The sequence below is a fragment of the Mustela lutreola genome, chromosome 10 (assembly GCF_030435805.1).
Source record: "Mustela lutreola isolate mMusLut2 chromosome 10, mMusLut2.pri, whole genome shotgun sequence".
In the NCBI taxonomy this organism is placed as follows: Eukaryota; Metazoa; Chordata; class Mammalia; order Carnivora; family Mustelidae; genus Mustela; species Mustela lutreola.
In genome coordinates, this window is record NC_081299.1 from 11,154,242 (window position 1) to 11,173,281 (window position 19,040).

At 41.0% G+C, this 19,040-nt stretch overlaps 1 protein-coding gene across 6 annotated transcripts in view; it reads left to right on the forward strand.

The window, feature by feature from the left end:
- The window catches only part of SPEN (spen family transcriptional repressor), a 96,436-nt gene that overhangs the window by 46,292 nt on the left and 31,104 nt on the right, over positions 1-19,040 (forward strand). Inside the window, exon 1 of one of the 6 annotated variants that reach the window (XM_059137058.1) lies at positions 6,816-6,856. The exons of the other annotated variants lie outside the window; for them this stretch is intronic. Within the exon in view, the coding sequence (XP_058993041.1) occupies positions 6,831-6,856 (26 nt within the window). The 5' untranslated portion in view covers positions 6,816-6,830. Of the gene's footprint in view, positions 1-6,815; positions 6,857-19,040 lie in introns of those variants that run through there. 6 annotated transcript variants of the gene reach the window in all.

The following is a 19,040-nucleotide window of genomic DNA, read 5'->3' on the forward strand; positions in this document are numbered from 1 at the left end:
TGAAATTTATCTGTATTGTAGAGTTATTTGAGGGAGTACACACATGTGAGCAGGGTAAGGGGCAGAGGAGGAGAGAGACTCAAGCACACTGGGCACTGAACTCGGAGCCTTATGTGGGGTGTGATCCTGTGACCCCGAGATCGTGATCTGAGCCAAAACCAAGAGTTGGACGATCAACCGAATGGGCCACCTAAGTGTCCCTAAGTGAAATACATTTTAAGATTCACTTTGCGGAACAGAGCTCGTTTCTCCTAAGAAGCTGAGTCGTACTCTAAAAACTTTTCTTGGTATAGATGAGGAGATAAGAAGAACTATATGCTACCATGTGGGTAGTAGTAAGATATATTCATAGACTCAGGTGGGAAGACTATATATATATATGTATATATACCTACCTCAATAAAATAGGGTTGGACATTTTAAGAATTTGGCTTAGTTAATAACCATTGAGTTTTTCTTAATGTCACTAAATTAATAAATACACTTGTGTGAATTGTTGGTAAAATACTGAACAAGGACGGGGTGGTGGGTATTTTTTGTTTCAAATCATTAGCAAAGATAGTTTTTGAAGTATGAAGTGGTAGGTACCATAGAGTTAAGGTCCACTTTCTCTGTTAATTCTGTACTTTCCTCCCTCCCTCTCTTTCTTTCTTTCTCCCTCTCTCAAGATTTTAATTACTTTTTTGAGAGAGAGAGAGAGAAGCCAAGCAGGGGGAGAAGGAGAAGCAGACTCAGTGGCTCAGTTGGATAAGTGTCTGAATTTGGTTTTGCGTCAGGTCATGATACCAAGGTGTGGGATCAAGCGCATCACGGCTCTGAGCTCAGCAAGGCATCTGCTTGAGATTCCTTTTCTCTCTGCTCCTCCTCGTCCTGCTCTCCCGCCCTCCCTCTCTCTCTCAAATAAGGAAGTCTTTAAAAGAAGAAACAACAAAAAACACAAACCCTTTGTTATCTGTCATAAATGACATTTCTTTTTAAGGATTCTCATGGCTTTCACATGGTCTTTTTTTCCCCCCCAAGGTTTTTGTTTTTGTTAAAGATTTTATTTGAAAGCGAGAAAATGAGTAGTGGGGCGAGGTGGGGGTGGGGGGGAGACAGAGAGAAGCAGATTTCTGGTTGAGCAGGAATCCCAGTGTGGATCTTGATCCGAGGACCCTGGGATCACGAGCTGAGCCGAAAGCAGAGGCTTAACTGACTAAGCCACCCATGTGCCTCTTAACATAGTCTCTTACTTAACAGGTGAAAATGTTTGTTTCTTGAGGAGCTTTTTGGTTCCATAGCCAGGTTGCTCAGTACAGTCTACAGGCCACATGTGGCTATTGAGCACTTTAAATTTGGCTAGTCTTTACACCAGTACTAATCTTTGCTATACAGTGGACAGACCTCAAAAACATGCTAAGTGAAAGAAACCAGCACAGAAGGCCACATACTATATGATTCTTTTTTTTTTTTTTTTTTAAAGATTTTATTTATTTATCAGAGAGAAAGAAGGGGAGAGAGCAAGCACAGGCAGACAGAATGGCAGGCAGAGGCAGAGGGAGAAGCAGGCTCCCTGCCGAGCAAGGAGCCCGATGCGGGACTCGATCCCAGGACGCTGGGATCATGACCTGAGCCGAAGGCAGCTGCTTAACCAACTGAGCCACCCAGGCGTCCCTCTATTAAGATTCTAATGTCATGAAGTAATTTGTGCATCTGTTTAATGCTTTTCATTTTTTAAAAGAGAAACAATATTCTTTTAATTTTAATTCCAAGACCCTTATATTCTCTTTGCAGTTATGGATTAATAGAAAAGGTTCTTGGGACTTGTGAGCCTAAGATACAGACTGAAGTACTTTCAGATTCCATCTTCAGCAAATTTTGTTTTGGTTAGGCTGAAGTGCATGTTTATTTCTAGGGTGGCCAAGGGAATATTTCAGCTTTTGAAAAACTTAAATATCTAAGCCTCCAATTAGTTTAATTCCCCAAGAAGAAAATTAAATCATTTTAACCAGAGTAATTTTTTAATGATTAAAAAAATTCCTTGGGGCACCTGGGTGGCTCAGTGGGTTAAGCCACTGCCTTCGGCTCAGGTCATGATCTCAGGGTCCTGGGATCGGGTCCCGCATCGGGCTCTCTGCTCGGCAGGGAGCCTGCTTCTCTCTCTCTCTCTCTCTCTCTCTCTGCCTGCCTCTCTGCCTACTTGCGATCTCTGTCAAATAAATAAATAAATTAAAAAAAAATATTAAAAAAAAAATTCCTTAAGTGAAAGTAAGTTTTAAGTGATGTTTAATACTTTTGGTAGAGTTTTGAAATGTGTGTGTATATGTACAGTGGAATTCTGATGTTGGAATTAGAATAAGACTAATGCATATAGTGTTGCTTCTAGACATGATTTATGTAACCAAAACTGTGGTTTTTTGTTCTTGTTTTTTAAATTTTAGTCAACATACAGTGTTGGTTTCTGGAGTAGAATTCAGTGTTGAGTTTTGTGATTCTTTGAATGTCATTTTCGGTGGTAGAGGGAAGAGCAGACTAGCCCTGTCCTGAATGTGCTTTGTCATGGTGGTTAGAGCCATTTGGACTGGAGCTTTGAGTTTGTTTCCACTGGAAGAGAGTGCGGGAGTTAAGCAGGACTTGAGGCTGGAGTTTGTCGTAGTGAGTAATTTGAAGTCATTTATAAATAAATAAACAAATGCACCAAGTAATAGATGGCTTTAGGCTTCCTGCTGGGGAATTAGGTGCCCTTCTAACCTCTTGGGTCTGGAACTACCTTAACAGAGAGCTCAGAAGTTGGAAATAGCAGACTTCTTTTTTATTCTGGCCAGGAAGGAGATGTAATTAGCACCAAAGTTCAGTTGGAAGAAGGCAGAACTCAAGGTTCAAGTTTACTTGTGGGTTTGGTAAAGGTTTCAGCCGTTGTATATAACCACTTGAAGTTAAAAAGAACCATGGTTTCACTTGATTTGTAAGCTTTTTTTGGTTTATGTGTTCTGAAACATTTTGGTTATTCAAACAAGAAGAAGTACATCTGATTTTATAAACTGCGTGAGGTTAAGGGAATGAGAAAATCCCACTGTATTATAATCGACAGTTTAGCTTTGCTGCCATACAGAATTTCTTGTTCCTTAGGCATACATGTTACGTCTGCTTACAACTTTCAGGGATAATGCGTGTTTGATGCTTTTTGCTTTGAGTTACTTGAGCAGCAGTTTTTCTGACTCTTAAGGTTTTGCCAAGAATATAATAACTCCATGAACCCAGGCTCTTTGGAATTTTACCCAAAAGTAATTCTAAGGCAAGGTGTTTCAGACACAGTGACAATACGTAGGCAAGTTTTTTAACTTTACCCATTATGAAATATTAACTAGGGAATTTTAGGGCCTTGTAGCACACCTGATTCTTAATAATAGTTTATTTTATTTGTTTATTCATTTGTTTTTAAAAGAAAACTTTTTGAAATTTTTTTTTTAGCACTTTTAAAAAAGATTTATTTATTTGTGGGAGAGAGAATGCCTACAAGCAGGGGGAGCAGCAGGCAGAGGGAGAAGCAGACTCCCCACTGAGCAAGCAGCCTAGTGCTGTCTCAGAATGTGGGATCATGACCTGAGCTGAAGGCAGATGCCCAACCAAGCCACCCAGGCGTCCCTGAATGTTGTTGTTGTTGTTTTTAATTCCAAAGTAATTCCTACACTCAACTTGAGGTCGAGAGTCACATGTTCCACTGCCTGAGCCAGCTAGGTGCCCCCCTAGTTTAATAAGAGCATAGCCTCGGGGCGCCTGGGTGGCTCAGTGGGTTAAGCCGCTGCCTTCGGCTCGGGTCATGATCTCAGGGTCCTGAGATCGAGTCCCGCGTCGGGCTCTCTGCTCAGCGGGGAGCCTGCTTCCTCCTCTCTCTCTGCCTGCCTCTCTGCCTACTTGTGATCTCTCTCTGTCAAATAAATAAATAAAATCTTTAAAAAAAAATCTATTAAAAAAAAATAAGAGCATAGCCTCTTGGAATTTTTGCTTTTATTAAAACAATAACTTTTGAAACCTTCAGATATATATTTAAAGATTTTATTTATTTATTTGAAAGAAAGAGAGAGCATGAGCCAGGGGAGGGACAAAGGAAGAGGGAGAAGACTCCCTAATGAGCAGAAGCCCGAGGCGGGGCTCAGTCCCAGGACCGCAGGATCATGACCTGAGCCAAAGGCAGAAGCTTAACTGACTGAGCCACCCAGGATTCCCTCAAATTATATTTTTAATGCCAGATTTTTAAATTATGGCAAAATATACATAGCGTAAAAGCTGCCATTTTAGCCATTTTATTTATTTATTTATTTATTTTTAAAAAAAGATTTTATTATTTGAGAGAGAGAGCAAGAGAGAGCATGAGCAGGGGGAGAGGCAGATGGAGGAGAGGCCAACTTCCCGCTGGGCAGGGAATCCGGTGATGGGCTTGATTCCAGGAACCACCCAGGCGCCCCTGTTCTCACCATTTTTAAGTGTACAGTTCAGGGGCACTAAGTACATTTACTTTGTTGTGCGGTCATCGCCACCAGTCATCTCCAGAGCTTTTTCTTCTCAGACTGAAACTCTGTACTCATTAAAACATAGGGGTACCTGGGTAGCTTAGTGGGTTAATAAGCCTCTGCCTCTTGATCTCAGTGCAGGTCTTGATCTCAGAGTGGTAAGTTTGAGCCCTGTGTGTACGCCCAGCGTGGAGCCTACTTAACAGAACAAACAAAACAAGCAAAACTTCCCCCAGCTCCCTGGTAACTACTGTTTTATTTTTTGTCTCTACTGAATTTGACTATTCAAGGTAACCCATATAAATGAAGTCATGTTGTACCAGCCCTTTTGCATCTGGCTTAAACTTTATTTAACATGTTTTCAAAGATTCATCCATGTTGTAGCATATGACAGAACTTCCTTCCTTTATAAGACTGAATAATAGTCCTTCAGGTTTTTTTTTTGAGGGAGGGACGGGACTTTTATTATCCAGCACACACCCTATAGATCAACTGTTTCCATGTTTCTTTTACTTAACCCCATCCAAAGATAGTAAATAATAAACTTAAAGAAACGTGAATTGAAGCTGTAATTGCATCCTAGAGAGTTACTTGTGTTTAATCCTTTGTGAGACAGCTAACCACATACAGCATGTTTAAGCTCAATGCAGTATTTTCTGCCAAACTCTTTTAAAGTAGTCTTTAATGATTTTGTTTTTCCCTCACTTATGTAAACTCTTGAATTTCAGAAGAGGAAGATAGATAAAATGAATTATTTTAATTATTGTGGTTGAATTTGCTTTAGTGACCATGAACACTAAACCTAATTAGTATTAATCTTATCTACCTGTAAAGTGGACGTGGGGGAGGGGGCCTGGGTGGCTCCATTGGTATCAAAAAGTATCAACTTTTTTTTTTTTTAAGATTTTATTTATTTATGACAGATAGCAAGATTGGGAACACAAGCATAGGGGAGCTGAAGGGGGAGAAGCAAGCTCCCCACTAAGCAGGTCATGATTTCAAGTCAAGATCATGGGATCAAGCCCTGCGTTGGGCTCCATGCTCAGTGCAGAGATTGCTTGAAACTCCCATTACCCCCACCCCCATCCCACTTGCTCACGCACATGTGCACTCTTTCTCTCTAAAATAAATGAATAAATCTTTTTAAAAAGTGAACCCCGTAGTTGTCTAAGCTTTAGACATGCTTGATATTTATAAACATTCATAGTTAAAGACTAGATGGATACTAGAACTCAGGAAAAGTTAACTTCTGAGCTGTACACTTTCTACTAAACTTAGAAATCCTTAGGGAGTAAATTATTAATTATGTCAGCAATAAAAGCTGATTCTAGTGAAAAACAAAATTACTCCTGGTGGAATACAGTTCTCTTTCTCCTTCTACCTTTGTCTAATAAAATCTATTAACCAAAATAAATTGAAGTTAAAATATTGGTTCCATAATAAAAAAACTAAAATTCCACTCTTTAATGTATCAATTGTTTCTCTGAATTAGGATCCCAGATTTAAAGAATTTAGACAACTTTTCATTACCTTAGGCTCTAAAGAGCTTAATTTACCATTTATACGATAGAACTGTTAGTGTTTTCCCTATATCTTTTGCAGTAGTTGCAGAATCACCAGTTACAGCTAATTCCTTTTCTCTGAAATCATTTCTGAGGAACTTTACCTGGATAAGCCCAGTTTTGAGACCCTTTGATTTAGCAGAGCCTTATTGACAGAAAGCACTAGGAATCCTGTTTCATTGACTGGTTGGGAATCTTTTTCTTAGGTGGCAAAGAGAAGAACTATTCACTTTGTATTTTACTTTGTAAGTCCTGTGTGTGCGTGTGGCAAAATAACAAAATTAACCATTTAACCTTTTTAAAAAAAAAATAATAATAATCTCTCAGGGCACCTGGGTGGCTCAGTGGGTTAAGCCTCTGCCTTTGGCTCGGGTCATGATCCCAGGGTCCCTGGATTGAGCCCCACATCGGGCTCTCTGCTCCTTGGGGAGCCTGCTTCTTCCTCTCTCTCTGCCTGCTTGTGATCTGTGTCTGTCAAATAAATAAAATCTTTTTAAAAAAGTAATCTCTCTCCAGCATGGATCCTGAACTTACAACCTCGAGTTCAAGACTCAGTTGATGTACTGACTCAGCCAGCTATATGCCCTTCTCCTTTTAACTATTTTTAAGTGTATATAGTTCAGTGGCTTTAAGTACATTTACATTGTTGTACAACCATTACCACTGTCCACCTCCATAACCTTTTTTATTTTTCCAAACTAGAACTCGGTATCCATTCAAGGATTTCTCATTCTCCTTCCCCCAGCCCCTGGCCGCCACCACTCTACTTTCTGTCTGTATGAATTTGACTGCTCAGTATCTTATGTAAGTGGAATCATAAAATATTTGTCCTTTTATGACTGGCTTATTTCATTTAGCATAATGTCCTCAAGGTTCATTCAAATTGTAGTATCAGTTACCTTCCTTTTAAAGGTTGAATAAGGCTCAATTTTATGTTGATCATACTTTTTTTATCCAGTTCTCTATCCCTGGACTCTTGGGTTGCTTCCTCCTTTTGGGTGTTAAGCATACTATGAATGTGGGTGTACAAATACCTATTGGAATCCCTGTTTTCAATTATCTTTTTTTTTTTTTAAGATTTTATTTATTTATTTATTTGTCTCAGAGAGAGAGCACGCGCATGCGTGAGCAAACACAGGCAGAGTGGCAGGCAGAGGCAGAGAGAGAAGCAGGCTCCCTGCTGAGCAAGGAGCTGGATGCGGGATCCAGGACCTTGGGATCATAACCTGAGCTGAAGGCAGTGGGTTAAATGAGCCACCCAGGCATCGCAATTCTCCTTAAGTCAATAAATTTTTAAGGAATTTTACGTGTAATTCCTTCCACTGCCAATCACGTTAGTTCCTCCAAAGTCAAAAAATCATAATCTTCAAAATAGCCCCTCCCTTCTAAGTAACCTAAAGATTAAGCATCCTTAAAGATTTGATTTGATTTTATCTTTTAAAAAGATTTTATTTATTTATTTGACAGACAGAGATCACAAGTAGGCAGAGAGGCTGGCAGAGAGAGAGAGAGAAATTCTGAGAGGGGGGGGGGGGAAGCAGGCTCCCGGCTGAGCAGAGAGCCCGATGTGGGGCTCGATCCCAGGACCCTGAGATCATGACCTGAGCCGAAGGCAGCGGCTTAACCCACTGAGCCACCCAGGTGCCCCCAAAGATTTTATTTTTAAGTAATCTTTATATCCCACATGGGGCTTGAACTCACCCCCAAATCAAATTTGTATGTTCCACTGACTGAGGCAGCCAGGTGCCCCCAAAATAGTCCTTTTAAAAAGAACTTTTGTTTGGTTCACAGTTGTCATTGTCACTCCACAATTCTTTTGGTTGGGTTTCTTTGATCTCCACTTGAATATAGACAACTTCAAAAATTCCCCGCTGTAATCTTTGGGATCCAATTCCTTTACATAAGGGCACTAGAAGTCAAATTGTAGGAAGTACATTGATTGCTGTTTTGGCAAATGATCTAAAATTATTATTCCTTAATTGTTTCTAATATTGAAAGGTCTTGTTACTTCCATTCTCCTCCCTGAGTCTGGCAGAAAATGTTATACATCCTTTGGTCAGCACTGCAATAAACTTGACTGCGTGTTTACAGTTCTTTTGGTTATATACGCAGAAGTAGAACTGCTGAATAATATGGTAATTCAGGTTTTTTGTGGAACTGCCATACTGTTTTTTATAATGTCTATCATTTTATTTTGCTAGCAGCAGTGTGTAAGGGTTCTGATTTCTTTTCATCCTTGTCAGTGTTCTTTATATTGTTTCTCTATAATAGCCATCATGATGAGTGTGAAATAGATCTCATAGTGGTTTTGATTTCAGTTTCCCTAATGAGTAGTCATGTTGAGCATCATTTCATATGCTATTTGGCTATTTGTAATCTTCCTTGGAGAAATGTCTGTTCATAGGTGCCCATTTTTGCATCTGGTTTAAATTTGTTTTTTGTTTTTGTTTTTGGGGTTTTTTTTTGTTGTTGTTTTGTTTTTTTGCTGCTACTATATTGTCATGTTATTATTATTTTTTAAGATTTTATTTTTTGAGAGAACAAGAGAGAGTATGAGTAAGGGTAGGGGCAGAGGGAGAAGCAGACTTCCCACTAAGCAGGAAGCCTGATGTGGAGCTCAATCTTGAGACTTCGGGATTATGACCTCAGTTGAAGGCAGACACTTAAGCAGCTGAGCCACCCAGGCACCTCTGTATGGGCATTTTTCTTTTTCTTTTCTTTCTTTTTTTAAGAAAAGATTATTTATTTGACAGAAAGAGAAATCACAAGTAGGCAGAGAGGCAGGGAGAGAGAGAGGGGAAAGCAGGCTCCCCGCTGAGCAGAGAGCCCAGTGTGGGGCTCGATCTCAGGACCCTGAGATCATGACCTGAGCCGAAGGCAGAGGCTTCAACCCACTGAGTCTCCCAGATGCCCCGTCATTTTTCTTTTTTAAAGATTATTTGAGAGAGAGAGTGAGAGAGAGTGAGTCCACAAAGGAGGGAGGGTCAGAGGAAGAAACAGACTCCTGGCTGAGCAAGGAGCCCAGTGCAGGGCTCGGACCCAGGAAGGACCCTGGGATTATGACCTGAGCCGAAGGCAGATGCTTAACCACCTGAGCCACCCAGGCATCCCATATAAAGTAATATATTAGTATGAAGGAAGAGCTGTTGCTTTAAAGGATCCCACATATGAATTAGATCTTAAAATTAGCATATTGCTTTTGAAAAAGAAGGGAAAGCAGTCAGATAACTTAGGCAGGGTTTTTCAACCTTGGCACTGTTCACAGATAATCCTTTTTCCTGGTGCTCTCCTATGCTCTGTAGGATGTCTTAAGAGCATCCCTGGCCTCTCTTCACTAGGTGGAAGTAAGTCACCCCCACCCACAGTTATGACGGCCAGAAGTGTCCCGTGGTAAAGGGCAAATATAATAGGATGCATGAAATGCAAGATGTGTTTTTGTTTTTACAGATACCCATGATTTTTCACTCAGGTTATTAGTGTAACATTCTGAAACCTTAGAACAGCCACTAGTGTTCTTGCATAATTAATGAAACATTAAAGAAAGAAATAAGCTTGCAGTTTGCACCAAAGTAATATTTTGTCAGAAATTTTCATTTTATTCTTAAATACTGAGTTCAGTTAGTACCTTCATTTTACTGAACTTGGTGTACTTTCCTAAGTATTAATTTCAGTAACTTTCACTATTCAAGTCTGTAATTTCTTATAGGCACATCATATCGGTTCTCTGTTTGCAGAGGTGAATTCATTATTGGCCTTTCAGGATGGTGGTAAATGAGTAGTGACAGTACATGGTGAAGGGGTAGGAGATAGACATTGTAATAAAAGTGAGAAGTCAGAGAATGTTGTGAGGTGGGGTGGGGATGTCCAGCTACAGGGAAAGTTAACATTGGAGCTAATTCTCAGAGACAGGACAGGCAAAGAGGGACAGAAAGGTGTCTTCTATAGGAATGGGTATGGGCAAGGGCAAGAGCTCTTTACCTGCTTGCTATATGCTAGGCAAAGTGCTTACGCATTTTATAATCACTAACCTATTAAATCTTTGCCATATCTCTCCCAAGTATTATCACCGTTTACTTTACAAGAAAATTAAGGAATAGGAAGTAATTTAACCCAGGACTTATGTCTAAAAAAGAAGATGTCCATGATTAGAAACTGATCTGTTGCTCTTTAAAAAAAAAGTTATTTTTAAGTAATCTCTACATCCAACATGGGTCTCAGACTCACAACCCTGAGATCAGGAGTCTGAGGTTTTACTGCCAGCCAGGCACCCCCTGATATATTGCTCTTATGTGGATAGATCGTTAGTGGGTGGTGGGTGGAGTAAGAAGGTCAAGACAAGGGAATGAGAAGGAGTAGATAGAAAATTAGTTGTTAAGGGTCTTCTCTCTCTTGTGGAAGAGTGTGGACTTTACCCTGCATGCATTTGAGCTGTCAGAAATGAGTGGTTAGAGGTGGGTAGTGGCTCATAGACCCTAGTGTTGGCAGGACCTTTAAACGTCATGAGATCTGGTAATTCACTAGAGAAGCTAAAGTTAAGAGAGACAGAATTAGGTTTCTTATTCTAGACCACACAGCTGAGTATTTCCTTCCTCATTTTCTTGTAAGTAACAGTTATAGTACAGAGGTTAATTCATAGGTTACGTTAGAAGTGGTATAGAGTTGAAAATGGAAGTGGAATCTCATCAGATTGTCTATTGAACTATTGTTTTTTTTTTTTTTTTTTTGCTTTCTGGGCTTAGGATCCCTTTATCTGATTAAATTATGAGCTTTAGTTTATTGTAAGTAATATCTATAGACACTTGCCATATTAGAAGTTAACTCTTAATTTGAAATTTTTGTTTATTCTGATATGACTCAGTAATTTGTATTTGTGTTTTCTTTTTAAGACTTATTTATTAGTAAAAAAAAATTTAAAGATTTTATTTATTTATCAGAACGTGCGTGAGCTCGAGCAGGGGAGGACGGGGATGGGGGTCAGAGAGAAGACTCCCCACTGAGCAGGGAGCCCAGTGTAGGAGTCAATCCCAGGACTCTGGGATCATGACCTGAGCCAAAGGCAGATGCTTAATTGACTGAGCTGCCCAGGCGCCCCGTCCTTCAGCAATTTGAGATAAAATCATTTTATTTTTTTTAGATTATTTATTTGAGAGGGAGAGGGTGCACCAGGGGCAGAGGGAGAGACTCTCAAGCGGTCTCTGCTGAGCGTGGAGCCAGATGTGGAACTTGATCTCTCAGCCCTGAAATGATGACCTTAGCGGGGACCAAAAGTCAGACACTTAACTGACTGAGCCACCCAGGTGCCCTGAGTAGAAAATCAATTAAAAATATTTGGGATACCTGGATGGCTCAGTCTGTTAGGTGTCCAGCTCTCTATCTCAGCTTGATCTCAGGGCTATTAGTTCAGGCCTTGCTTTGGAGCCTATTCAAAAAAAAAAAAAAAAATTAGGGCGCCTGGGTGGCTCAATTGGTTAAGCAACTGCCTTCAGCTCAGGTGTTGATCCTGGAGTCCTGGGATCCCAGCTCCGTGGGGAGTCTGCTTTTTCCTCTCACCTTCTCCCCTCTCATGCTCTCTCTCTCTCTCAAATAAATAAACGAATTTTTTTTTTTTTTAAGATTTTATTTATTTGACAGACAGAGATCACAAGTAGGCAGAGAGGCAGGCAGAGAGAGAGAGAGGAGAAAGCAGGCTCCCTGCTGAACAGAGAGCCCGATATGGGGCTCGATCCCAGGACCCTGGGATCATGACCTGAGCTGAAGGCAGAGGCTTTAACCCACTGAGCCACCCAGGTGCCCTAAACGAAATCTTTTTTTAAAAAAATCAGTTTTTTAAATTGGGCAGTGCCAGACCAGAAGATTTTAGGAGTGCTCTTGAGAGAGAGAGAGAGAGAGAGAGAGAGAGAGAGCGCGCGCGCACAGGAGCGTGCCAGGGGAGGTGCACAGAGAGGGAGAATTGCAAGCAGACTCTATGCTGCTAAGTGCGGAACTGGGCACAGGACTCGATTCCACGACCCTAAGATCACAGCCTGAGCCAAAATCAGGAGTCAGACTCTCAACTGACTGAGCCACCCAGGTGCCTCAGGTTTCCTTTCTTAACTTGAGGCATGTATAGGCTTGATTTTTGCTTTGCTTACATAGCCTTCTCAGGTATTAGAACCACCTCAGTCTAATGGCCTCCTTGTTTAATTTAACATCTCTCCTCCCCTGCCCCCTACCTTTGGTCATCCTCATACACAAGAGAGTAACCAAAAATTTGGTATTAGTGCCACTCTCACTAAAACTCATGAGTTGTGATGTCAAGTCTGTGAAAGAATTGTTTTTTGCTGTTCATTTTGTGCATCTTACTTCTGTTTCTCCAAGCACAGCAGGGCCATCTGATGTGCTTCTGATGGCTACAAACACAAATTTAGGACCCTTGAGACAAGGTAGCCCACTAGGGAGATGATAGTAATGACCGTCAGTTGCATAGTGCCGAGACTGCAGTATGCTCCTTAGGACCCCTGTGAACCTAGCCAGTTGAAGTCAAGTAAATAAAGGACATACCTGAAGGGGCGTCAGCCTGTTTTAGTGAGGTGGCTTGTTTGTTAATTTCTTACATGTGCTGTGCTACCAGAGCTGTTGATCCAGGTACAGCAGGAAGTATTTGCAATGATAACACTGTTCAGCCAGTAAGTAATCTAAAGCAGTTCTGGGGGCGTCTGGGTGGCTCAGTTAGTTAAGCTTCTGCCTTTGGCTCAAGTCGTGATCCCAGGGTGCCAGGATCAAGCCCTGTGTCTGACTCCCTGCTCAGCAGGGAGTCTGCTTCTCCCTCTGCTTCTCTGCTCACTCAGGCACTTGTATATACGTGCTCTCTTGCTCTCAAATAGATAAATAAAATCTTTTTTTAAAAAGGGGGGGTGGGGGAAGCAATTCTCTTATCTAAAACTACCCTAGCAAGAAATTGTAGGGAATTCTGTTGTGCAGCTGAGGCCTTAGCGATAGATTAAGTGACAGTTGTCAGAGTTAAGGAACATTTTTTTCCTGTGCATTAACTGAGAGAAAAGCAAAAGGCAAGAAAAGGCAAAAGGAATAAAGGTTTCATATTGGAGGTGAAGATCTTCATCCCTGATTTTGGGGGAGCTGTTTACCTCAACATGATGTCTGCTTCTGGGGAGGAACCAATTTTAGATTTTCAGCTGGTATGATACAACTTTTTTTTTTTTTTTTTTTTTTTTTTTTTTTTTTTTTTTTTTTTTTTAAAGATTTTATTTATTTATTTGACAGAGAGAAATCACAAGTAGATGGAGAGGCAGGCATAGAGAGAGGGAAGTAGGCTCCCTGCTGAGCAGAGAGCCCAATGCGGGACTCGATCCCAGGACCCTGAGATCATGACCTGAGCCGAAGGCAGCGGCTTAAACCACTGAGCCACCCAGGCGCCCGATACAACTTTTTTAAAACCAAAAATAGTGAGACGAGTGGCATTGTGTTATGTATTTATTTTTGCTAATCTCTTTAAAGTCTGGTTTAATTAGATAGCTAGATTCTCGTAACTGCTCCTATATTCAGACTGTCATTATAGTGTGTGTGTGTGTGTGTGTGTGTGTGTGTGTGTGTGTGAGACGTGTATGAAGAATTGGCCTCACACAGATACGTAACTGAAATGAGGACCTCACAGACCCCCTGAAAGGACTTTGGTCCTTGAAGGTCCGTGAAGCCACAGTTAGAGAACTCCTGCACAAAAAAGAGGGTTATCTTGAAAATTTGGACCTGTAAGAAATTGGATAGAGAGGAGTTATTACCTGGTGTGGTGATACATTCCATTTAAGAAATTACATGATTTTCTCCCGATTTAATGGAAATATGAAGACAATGGGGCATGTTTTGAGTTGCCGAAGCCTGATGGAAAAATCTGCATTTTGCATCTTTTTTCTCTCTTCACTGAAGCTTATATAAGATGTAGAGAGAAAATTATTAGCTACCTGTTAGAAGAGAGGTGGTTGGAAAATTGTCGCTTGAGATTCTGCTTTTTTAAAAGATAATTTTAAATAATAAGCCTCTAATATTTTAAGGAAAACATACTTCTATCAGTTTCTGTGGCTGACAAACCCAGTTTTCAGTGATGAGATGAGTTGTGCAATGCTTTATGAAAAGATTGTATCTGCTTTTAACAAATGGGCCCTCTTAACTTTTAATTGCAAAGTTTCCTAGTTGCTTTAATTGTTCCTTTATCCTTTTATGTCAGATTTTTGTTTCTCAACTTGGTTGAGATGCATTTCAGTCTTTCAGCTTTAAAAAAGCAAATATTCATCATAATCAAATGTTTACAGGGATACAGGTGTTAATGTCTATAATTGGATCCTACTCTTGTGTGAACAAATTTAGCCCTGAGTCATCTTATAAATAGCATGCCCCGTGCCTTGACATTTTCAGTGTGAGGAGTCAACTGCTTGCTGTAGTTCTGTGTAGTTGATTATTTGACACTGTAATTTTGGGGTGAGAGAATCCTGGCATCCTAATTTCTGTTCTCTTATCAAAATTATTATGTAGAATTTCCTGAGCTATCCTTGGCAGGAGGGCCTTGTTCCTTACCCTGGCGGCCTGGGCTCTTGTAGACCATGGCAAGAGTAGACCTGGAGATGGGGACTCTAGAGCTGCAGGTGCCTTTCCCTGTGGCCAGAGGAATGGTTCACTGATTCAGACACTTGCACTGGAGCGGGGAGCTGGTCCAGTTGTGGGGTCCAGGGCATTAGGGTTCCAGCGGGGCTCAGGGAGGTGGGCTTCTCCCCAGGCTGTGGCTGCCGTGCAGAAGACAGGGAGCCCCTGCCACAGGTTCTCATCAGGCACTGACCTGTATCCTCCATGTAGTTCTGTTGGGAGGCTACCTGGTCTCCTGTACTCCTCATTGCTCAGACAATTGCATGGCAAGTTCAGGTGCCCTTTAGTACAGCTATATGTGTATTCCTTTTTTAAATTTTTAAAAAAGATTTATTAGAGAAAGAGAGTGTGAGTGGGAGGAGGGACAGAGAGAGAATCTTCAAGCAGACTACCCATGGAGCCCCATGTAGGGCTTGATCTCATGACCATGAGATCATGACCTGAGCCAAAATCAAGAGTTGGATGCTTAATGGACTGAGCCACCCAGGCACGCCTATGTTTATTCCTTTTTATCTGCTTGCTAATAAATTGCCTTTTTGTAACTTCTGCATTTTATTTTCCCTTTTATTAGTAAAATGTGGTTCCTACAGAATAAAGCTATTTACCATTTTAAAAAAGAATTGTTAAGTAACTACTTGCTTATTATATTTTTCCATTATGGGAATTTCTATAAGATCTGCCTCTTCGGGGCGCCTGGGTGGCTCAGTGGGTTAAGCTTCTGCCTTTGGCTTGGGTCATGGTCTCAGGGTCCTGGGATTGAGCCCCACATAGGACTCTCTGCTCAGCAGGAGCCTGCTTCCCCTCTCCCTCTGCCTGCCTCTCTGTCTACTTGTGATCTCTTTCTGTCGAATAAATAAAATCCCCCCCCCCCCCAAAAAAAAATCTGCCTCTTAGTTTTCTTGGTAATTTTTTTTTTTTTTTAAAGATTGTATTTATTTCAGAGAGAGCGCATGAATGGGGGAACCCAGCCCAGGGCTTGATCCCAGGACCCTTCGTTGTGTGCTTGCTCTCCCTTTTCCCCAAGATTTTATTTATTTAGGTGACAGAGAGATCACAAGTATGCAGAGTAGCAGGCAGATGTTGGGGGGTGGGAGGAGAAGCAGGCTCCCGGCTGAGCAAAGAGCCCGATGCAGAGCTCAATCCCAGGACCCTGAGACCGTGACCTGAGATGAAGGCAGAGGCTTTAACCCACTGAGCCACCCAGGCGCCCTGAAAAAAGGAATTTTTAAAAATTAAAAGTCACATGGCTCTTCTGGGCACTTGGGCTTTCTTTTTTTTTTTTTTTTTTTTTTTTTTTAAAGAATTTATTTATTTGACAGAGAGAGATCACAAGTAGGCAGAGAGGGAAAGGAGGAAGCAGGCTCCCCGCTGAGCAGAGAGCCCGATGTGGGACTCGATCCCAGGACCCTGGGATCATGACCCGAGCCGAAGGCAGTGGCTTAACCCACTGAGCCACCCAGGCGCCCCGGCACTTGGGCTTTCTGTCAGTTTAACAGGACTGAGAAGTATTTGGGGATCTGGATTTAGGCCCCCATTTTGATTTATGATCTTTAAATCTGTAATACATCTGATACACTACACATGGAAATGCACATTGCAGTTAGGTTAGCATATTGAAATGTGAACTCAGAAGTTGAGTCATTTTATCATTTTGTAATTCATTTTTAAAACCTTTTCCCCTTTGGGGTGCCTGGGTGGCTCAGTTAAGCTTTGGACTCTTGATTTTGGTTTGGGTCATGATGTCAGGGTAGTAAATCGAGCCTGTGTGTGTGCTCAGTATAGAGTCTGCTTGTCCCTCTCCCTTCCCTCTCTGCCCCTCCCCTCCCCAATAAATAAATAAATAGATAGATAGATAGATAGATAGATAGATAAATATCTTATTAGTGTGGTAGTAGGGAATTCACCAAGAGTGCAGTGGCATTTATAACAAATTTAATTTGTTAACTTTTTTTTTTTTTTTTAAAGATTTTATTTATTAGATAGAGTGAGCGCACCAGCTGGGGGAGGTGCAGAGGGAGAAGCAGACTCCCTGCTGAGTGGAAGCCTGACTCAAGGCTTGATTCCAGGACCCTGAGATCTCGACCTGAACCCAAGTCAGAGGCTTAAACTGAGCCATCCAGGCGCCACAAAATCACTGTTAACTATTGATTGGTCTCCGTCTCCGTGTTTTGTTTTGTTTTTTTCTTAAGATTATTTATTTGAGAAAGAGTGGGGTTGGGGAGTGGGCGTGAGCACATGAGAGGGAGGAGAGAAGCAGGCTCTCCTCTGAGCAGGGAGCCCAATGGAGCGCTCATTCCTAGGACTTCCAGGATCATGACCTGAGCCAGAGGCGGTTGCTTCACTGACTGAGCCACCCACGTGCCCCTCACCTTCTCCACCTTCATGACACACACTTGATACGGAACTTGGTGTTTTTTGCCTCACTGATTCTTTCAGTAGCAGAAATTCTGCTCTTGCCCATATTTTCTTTACCCGTTGCTGCTAAGGAGTTTGGTATTTATAATATTGGCAGTATTGTAATGAGAGGAATTTCCTTAATGGTATTTTGTGAGTCATTGGAATTAAGTTGATAGTCCTATAACATATTCTATACTGTAATCATATGGTGGCTTTGCCAATAATCTTGTATTACTTGGAGGACTTAATACTTATAACAAGGATTTTTCCCCTTCTGTGCTAAACATAGTTAATTTTATTAAACCCTTATTTCGAATGAACATAGTATCCTGTTCACCTAGTGCTGGTAACACTCCCTTTACTTGAGTGATATAGAAAAAAATTTTTTTTCTTAGATTTTATTTATTTGTTTGTCAGAGAGAGAAAGCACGCAAGCAGGCAGAGAGGCAGGCAGAGGCGTAGAGAGAGGCAGGCTCCCTGCTGAGCAAGGAGCCCAATGTAGGACTTGATCCCAGGACCTTGGGATCATGACCTGAGACGAAGGCAGCGGCTTAATCTGCTGAGCCACCCAGGCGTCCCTAGAAAAAAAAATTTTAAAGAGAAAACCAATGCCTAAGCATGTATAGGAGGCCTTGCAGTGACAATCTGTGGTCCTATCTGAAGGCTTCTATCCCAAGTTGTATTTTGTAACTCACATATGACCTTTTGGATCTTACTAGTATAGGTTTATTTCTCTATGTTTCAAGCTTCAGAGAGCTCTGATAACCTTGTGACGTTTTCATCTTTTGCCCTAGCATGTGAGAGCTCAATAAAAATGCTGTGTAAATTCTTAGTTATAATACCCTGTTTTCTTATAGTATTTTTTAAAAAGCAGTGGCAAATTTGCCTTAATTTGTTGAGTTGGATTTATTTATCTGGCTGTCTTAGAGATTATCTTGGCTATGAGAGCTGTTGTTGTTAGCTCAAATGACAAAAACTGTCAGGTCTTCCCTCTATAATGTATGCTTAAAGTGGATTAAACCACCTCCTTTCCCGTCCCCTCACCCCTGGAGTTATTTGCTTAAAAGATAAGCCTTCCACAGCAGGGAGGGGAAAGTGTGAAGCAAAATTTCAGAAACCTGTAAATAAATGACAGACCTTGTAAATAGCTTTTTATTAATATATTTGAGAATGCGAAAACAGAACAAAACCGTGGCAGTCCTTGCACATTTGGTACTAAAAAGAGACTTTCCTATTTTTCATGTAGTTCTTAGGCATAATAAACTTGTTTAAATATATCTCTCTCTTATATGAACAGGTATAATATTTTCTTGTCTTTCAACCGTCTCCCCCTTCAAGGATTCTATCAAACTGAAGAGTAATAAACTCTCAATTTCATTGACTCATTTCCCACATTGCTCACAGAGAAAAGAGCCTAAATCAGCAACACTTGAGTCACTTACATAATACTTCCTCATTAGTCCCTCAAATACTTAAAAGTTAAAATTACCTAGGAAATTATTTTGGATATTTTTGTTTTCCTCAAAATTGACACATCCCTGAGATGATTGTGGCAGTGGCGGCAGCATTCGCAGTAAGAGTAACAGAGCAGTGCCACTTCATTTCCTGATGGCTGTCTACTCCAAACTCCTCAGACCTGTGGGTTATTTTATTTAATTCATGACCCTGCAAGATAGGTGCTTTTATTATTTCCATTTAATAGCTGTGGAAATTGAGGCTTATTAGCAAGAGGTTAAGTTACTTGTCCAAGGATACGTGCTGTACATCTAAGTCAAAATTTGAATTGAGGTCTCTGAATCCGAAACCATTATTACCATTATTCTTTTATTATTACTGTTCAGTGATTGCATTTATTAGTCCTACTTGATTTGGAAAAAGTTGTTCCCATTTTGTACAGAATGAAACATTTTCTTTAGGGGGCATGTAGTGGTAGAAGATCAACACTTTTGCTCCCTTAGGC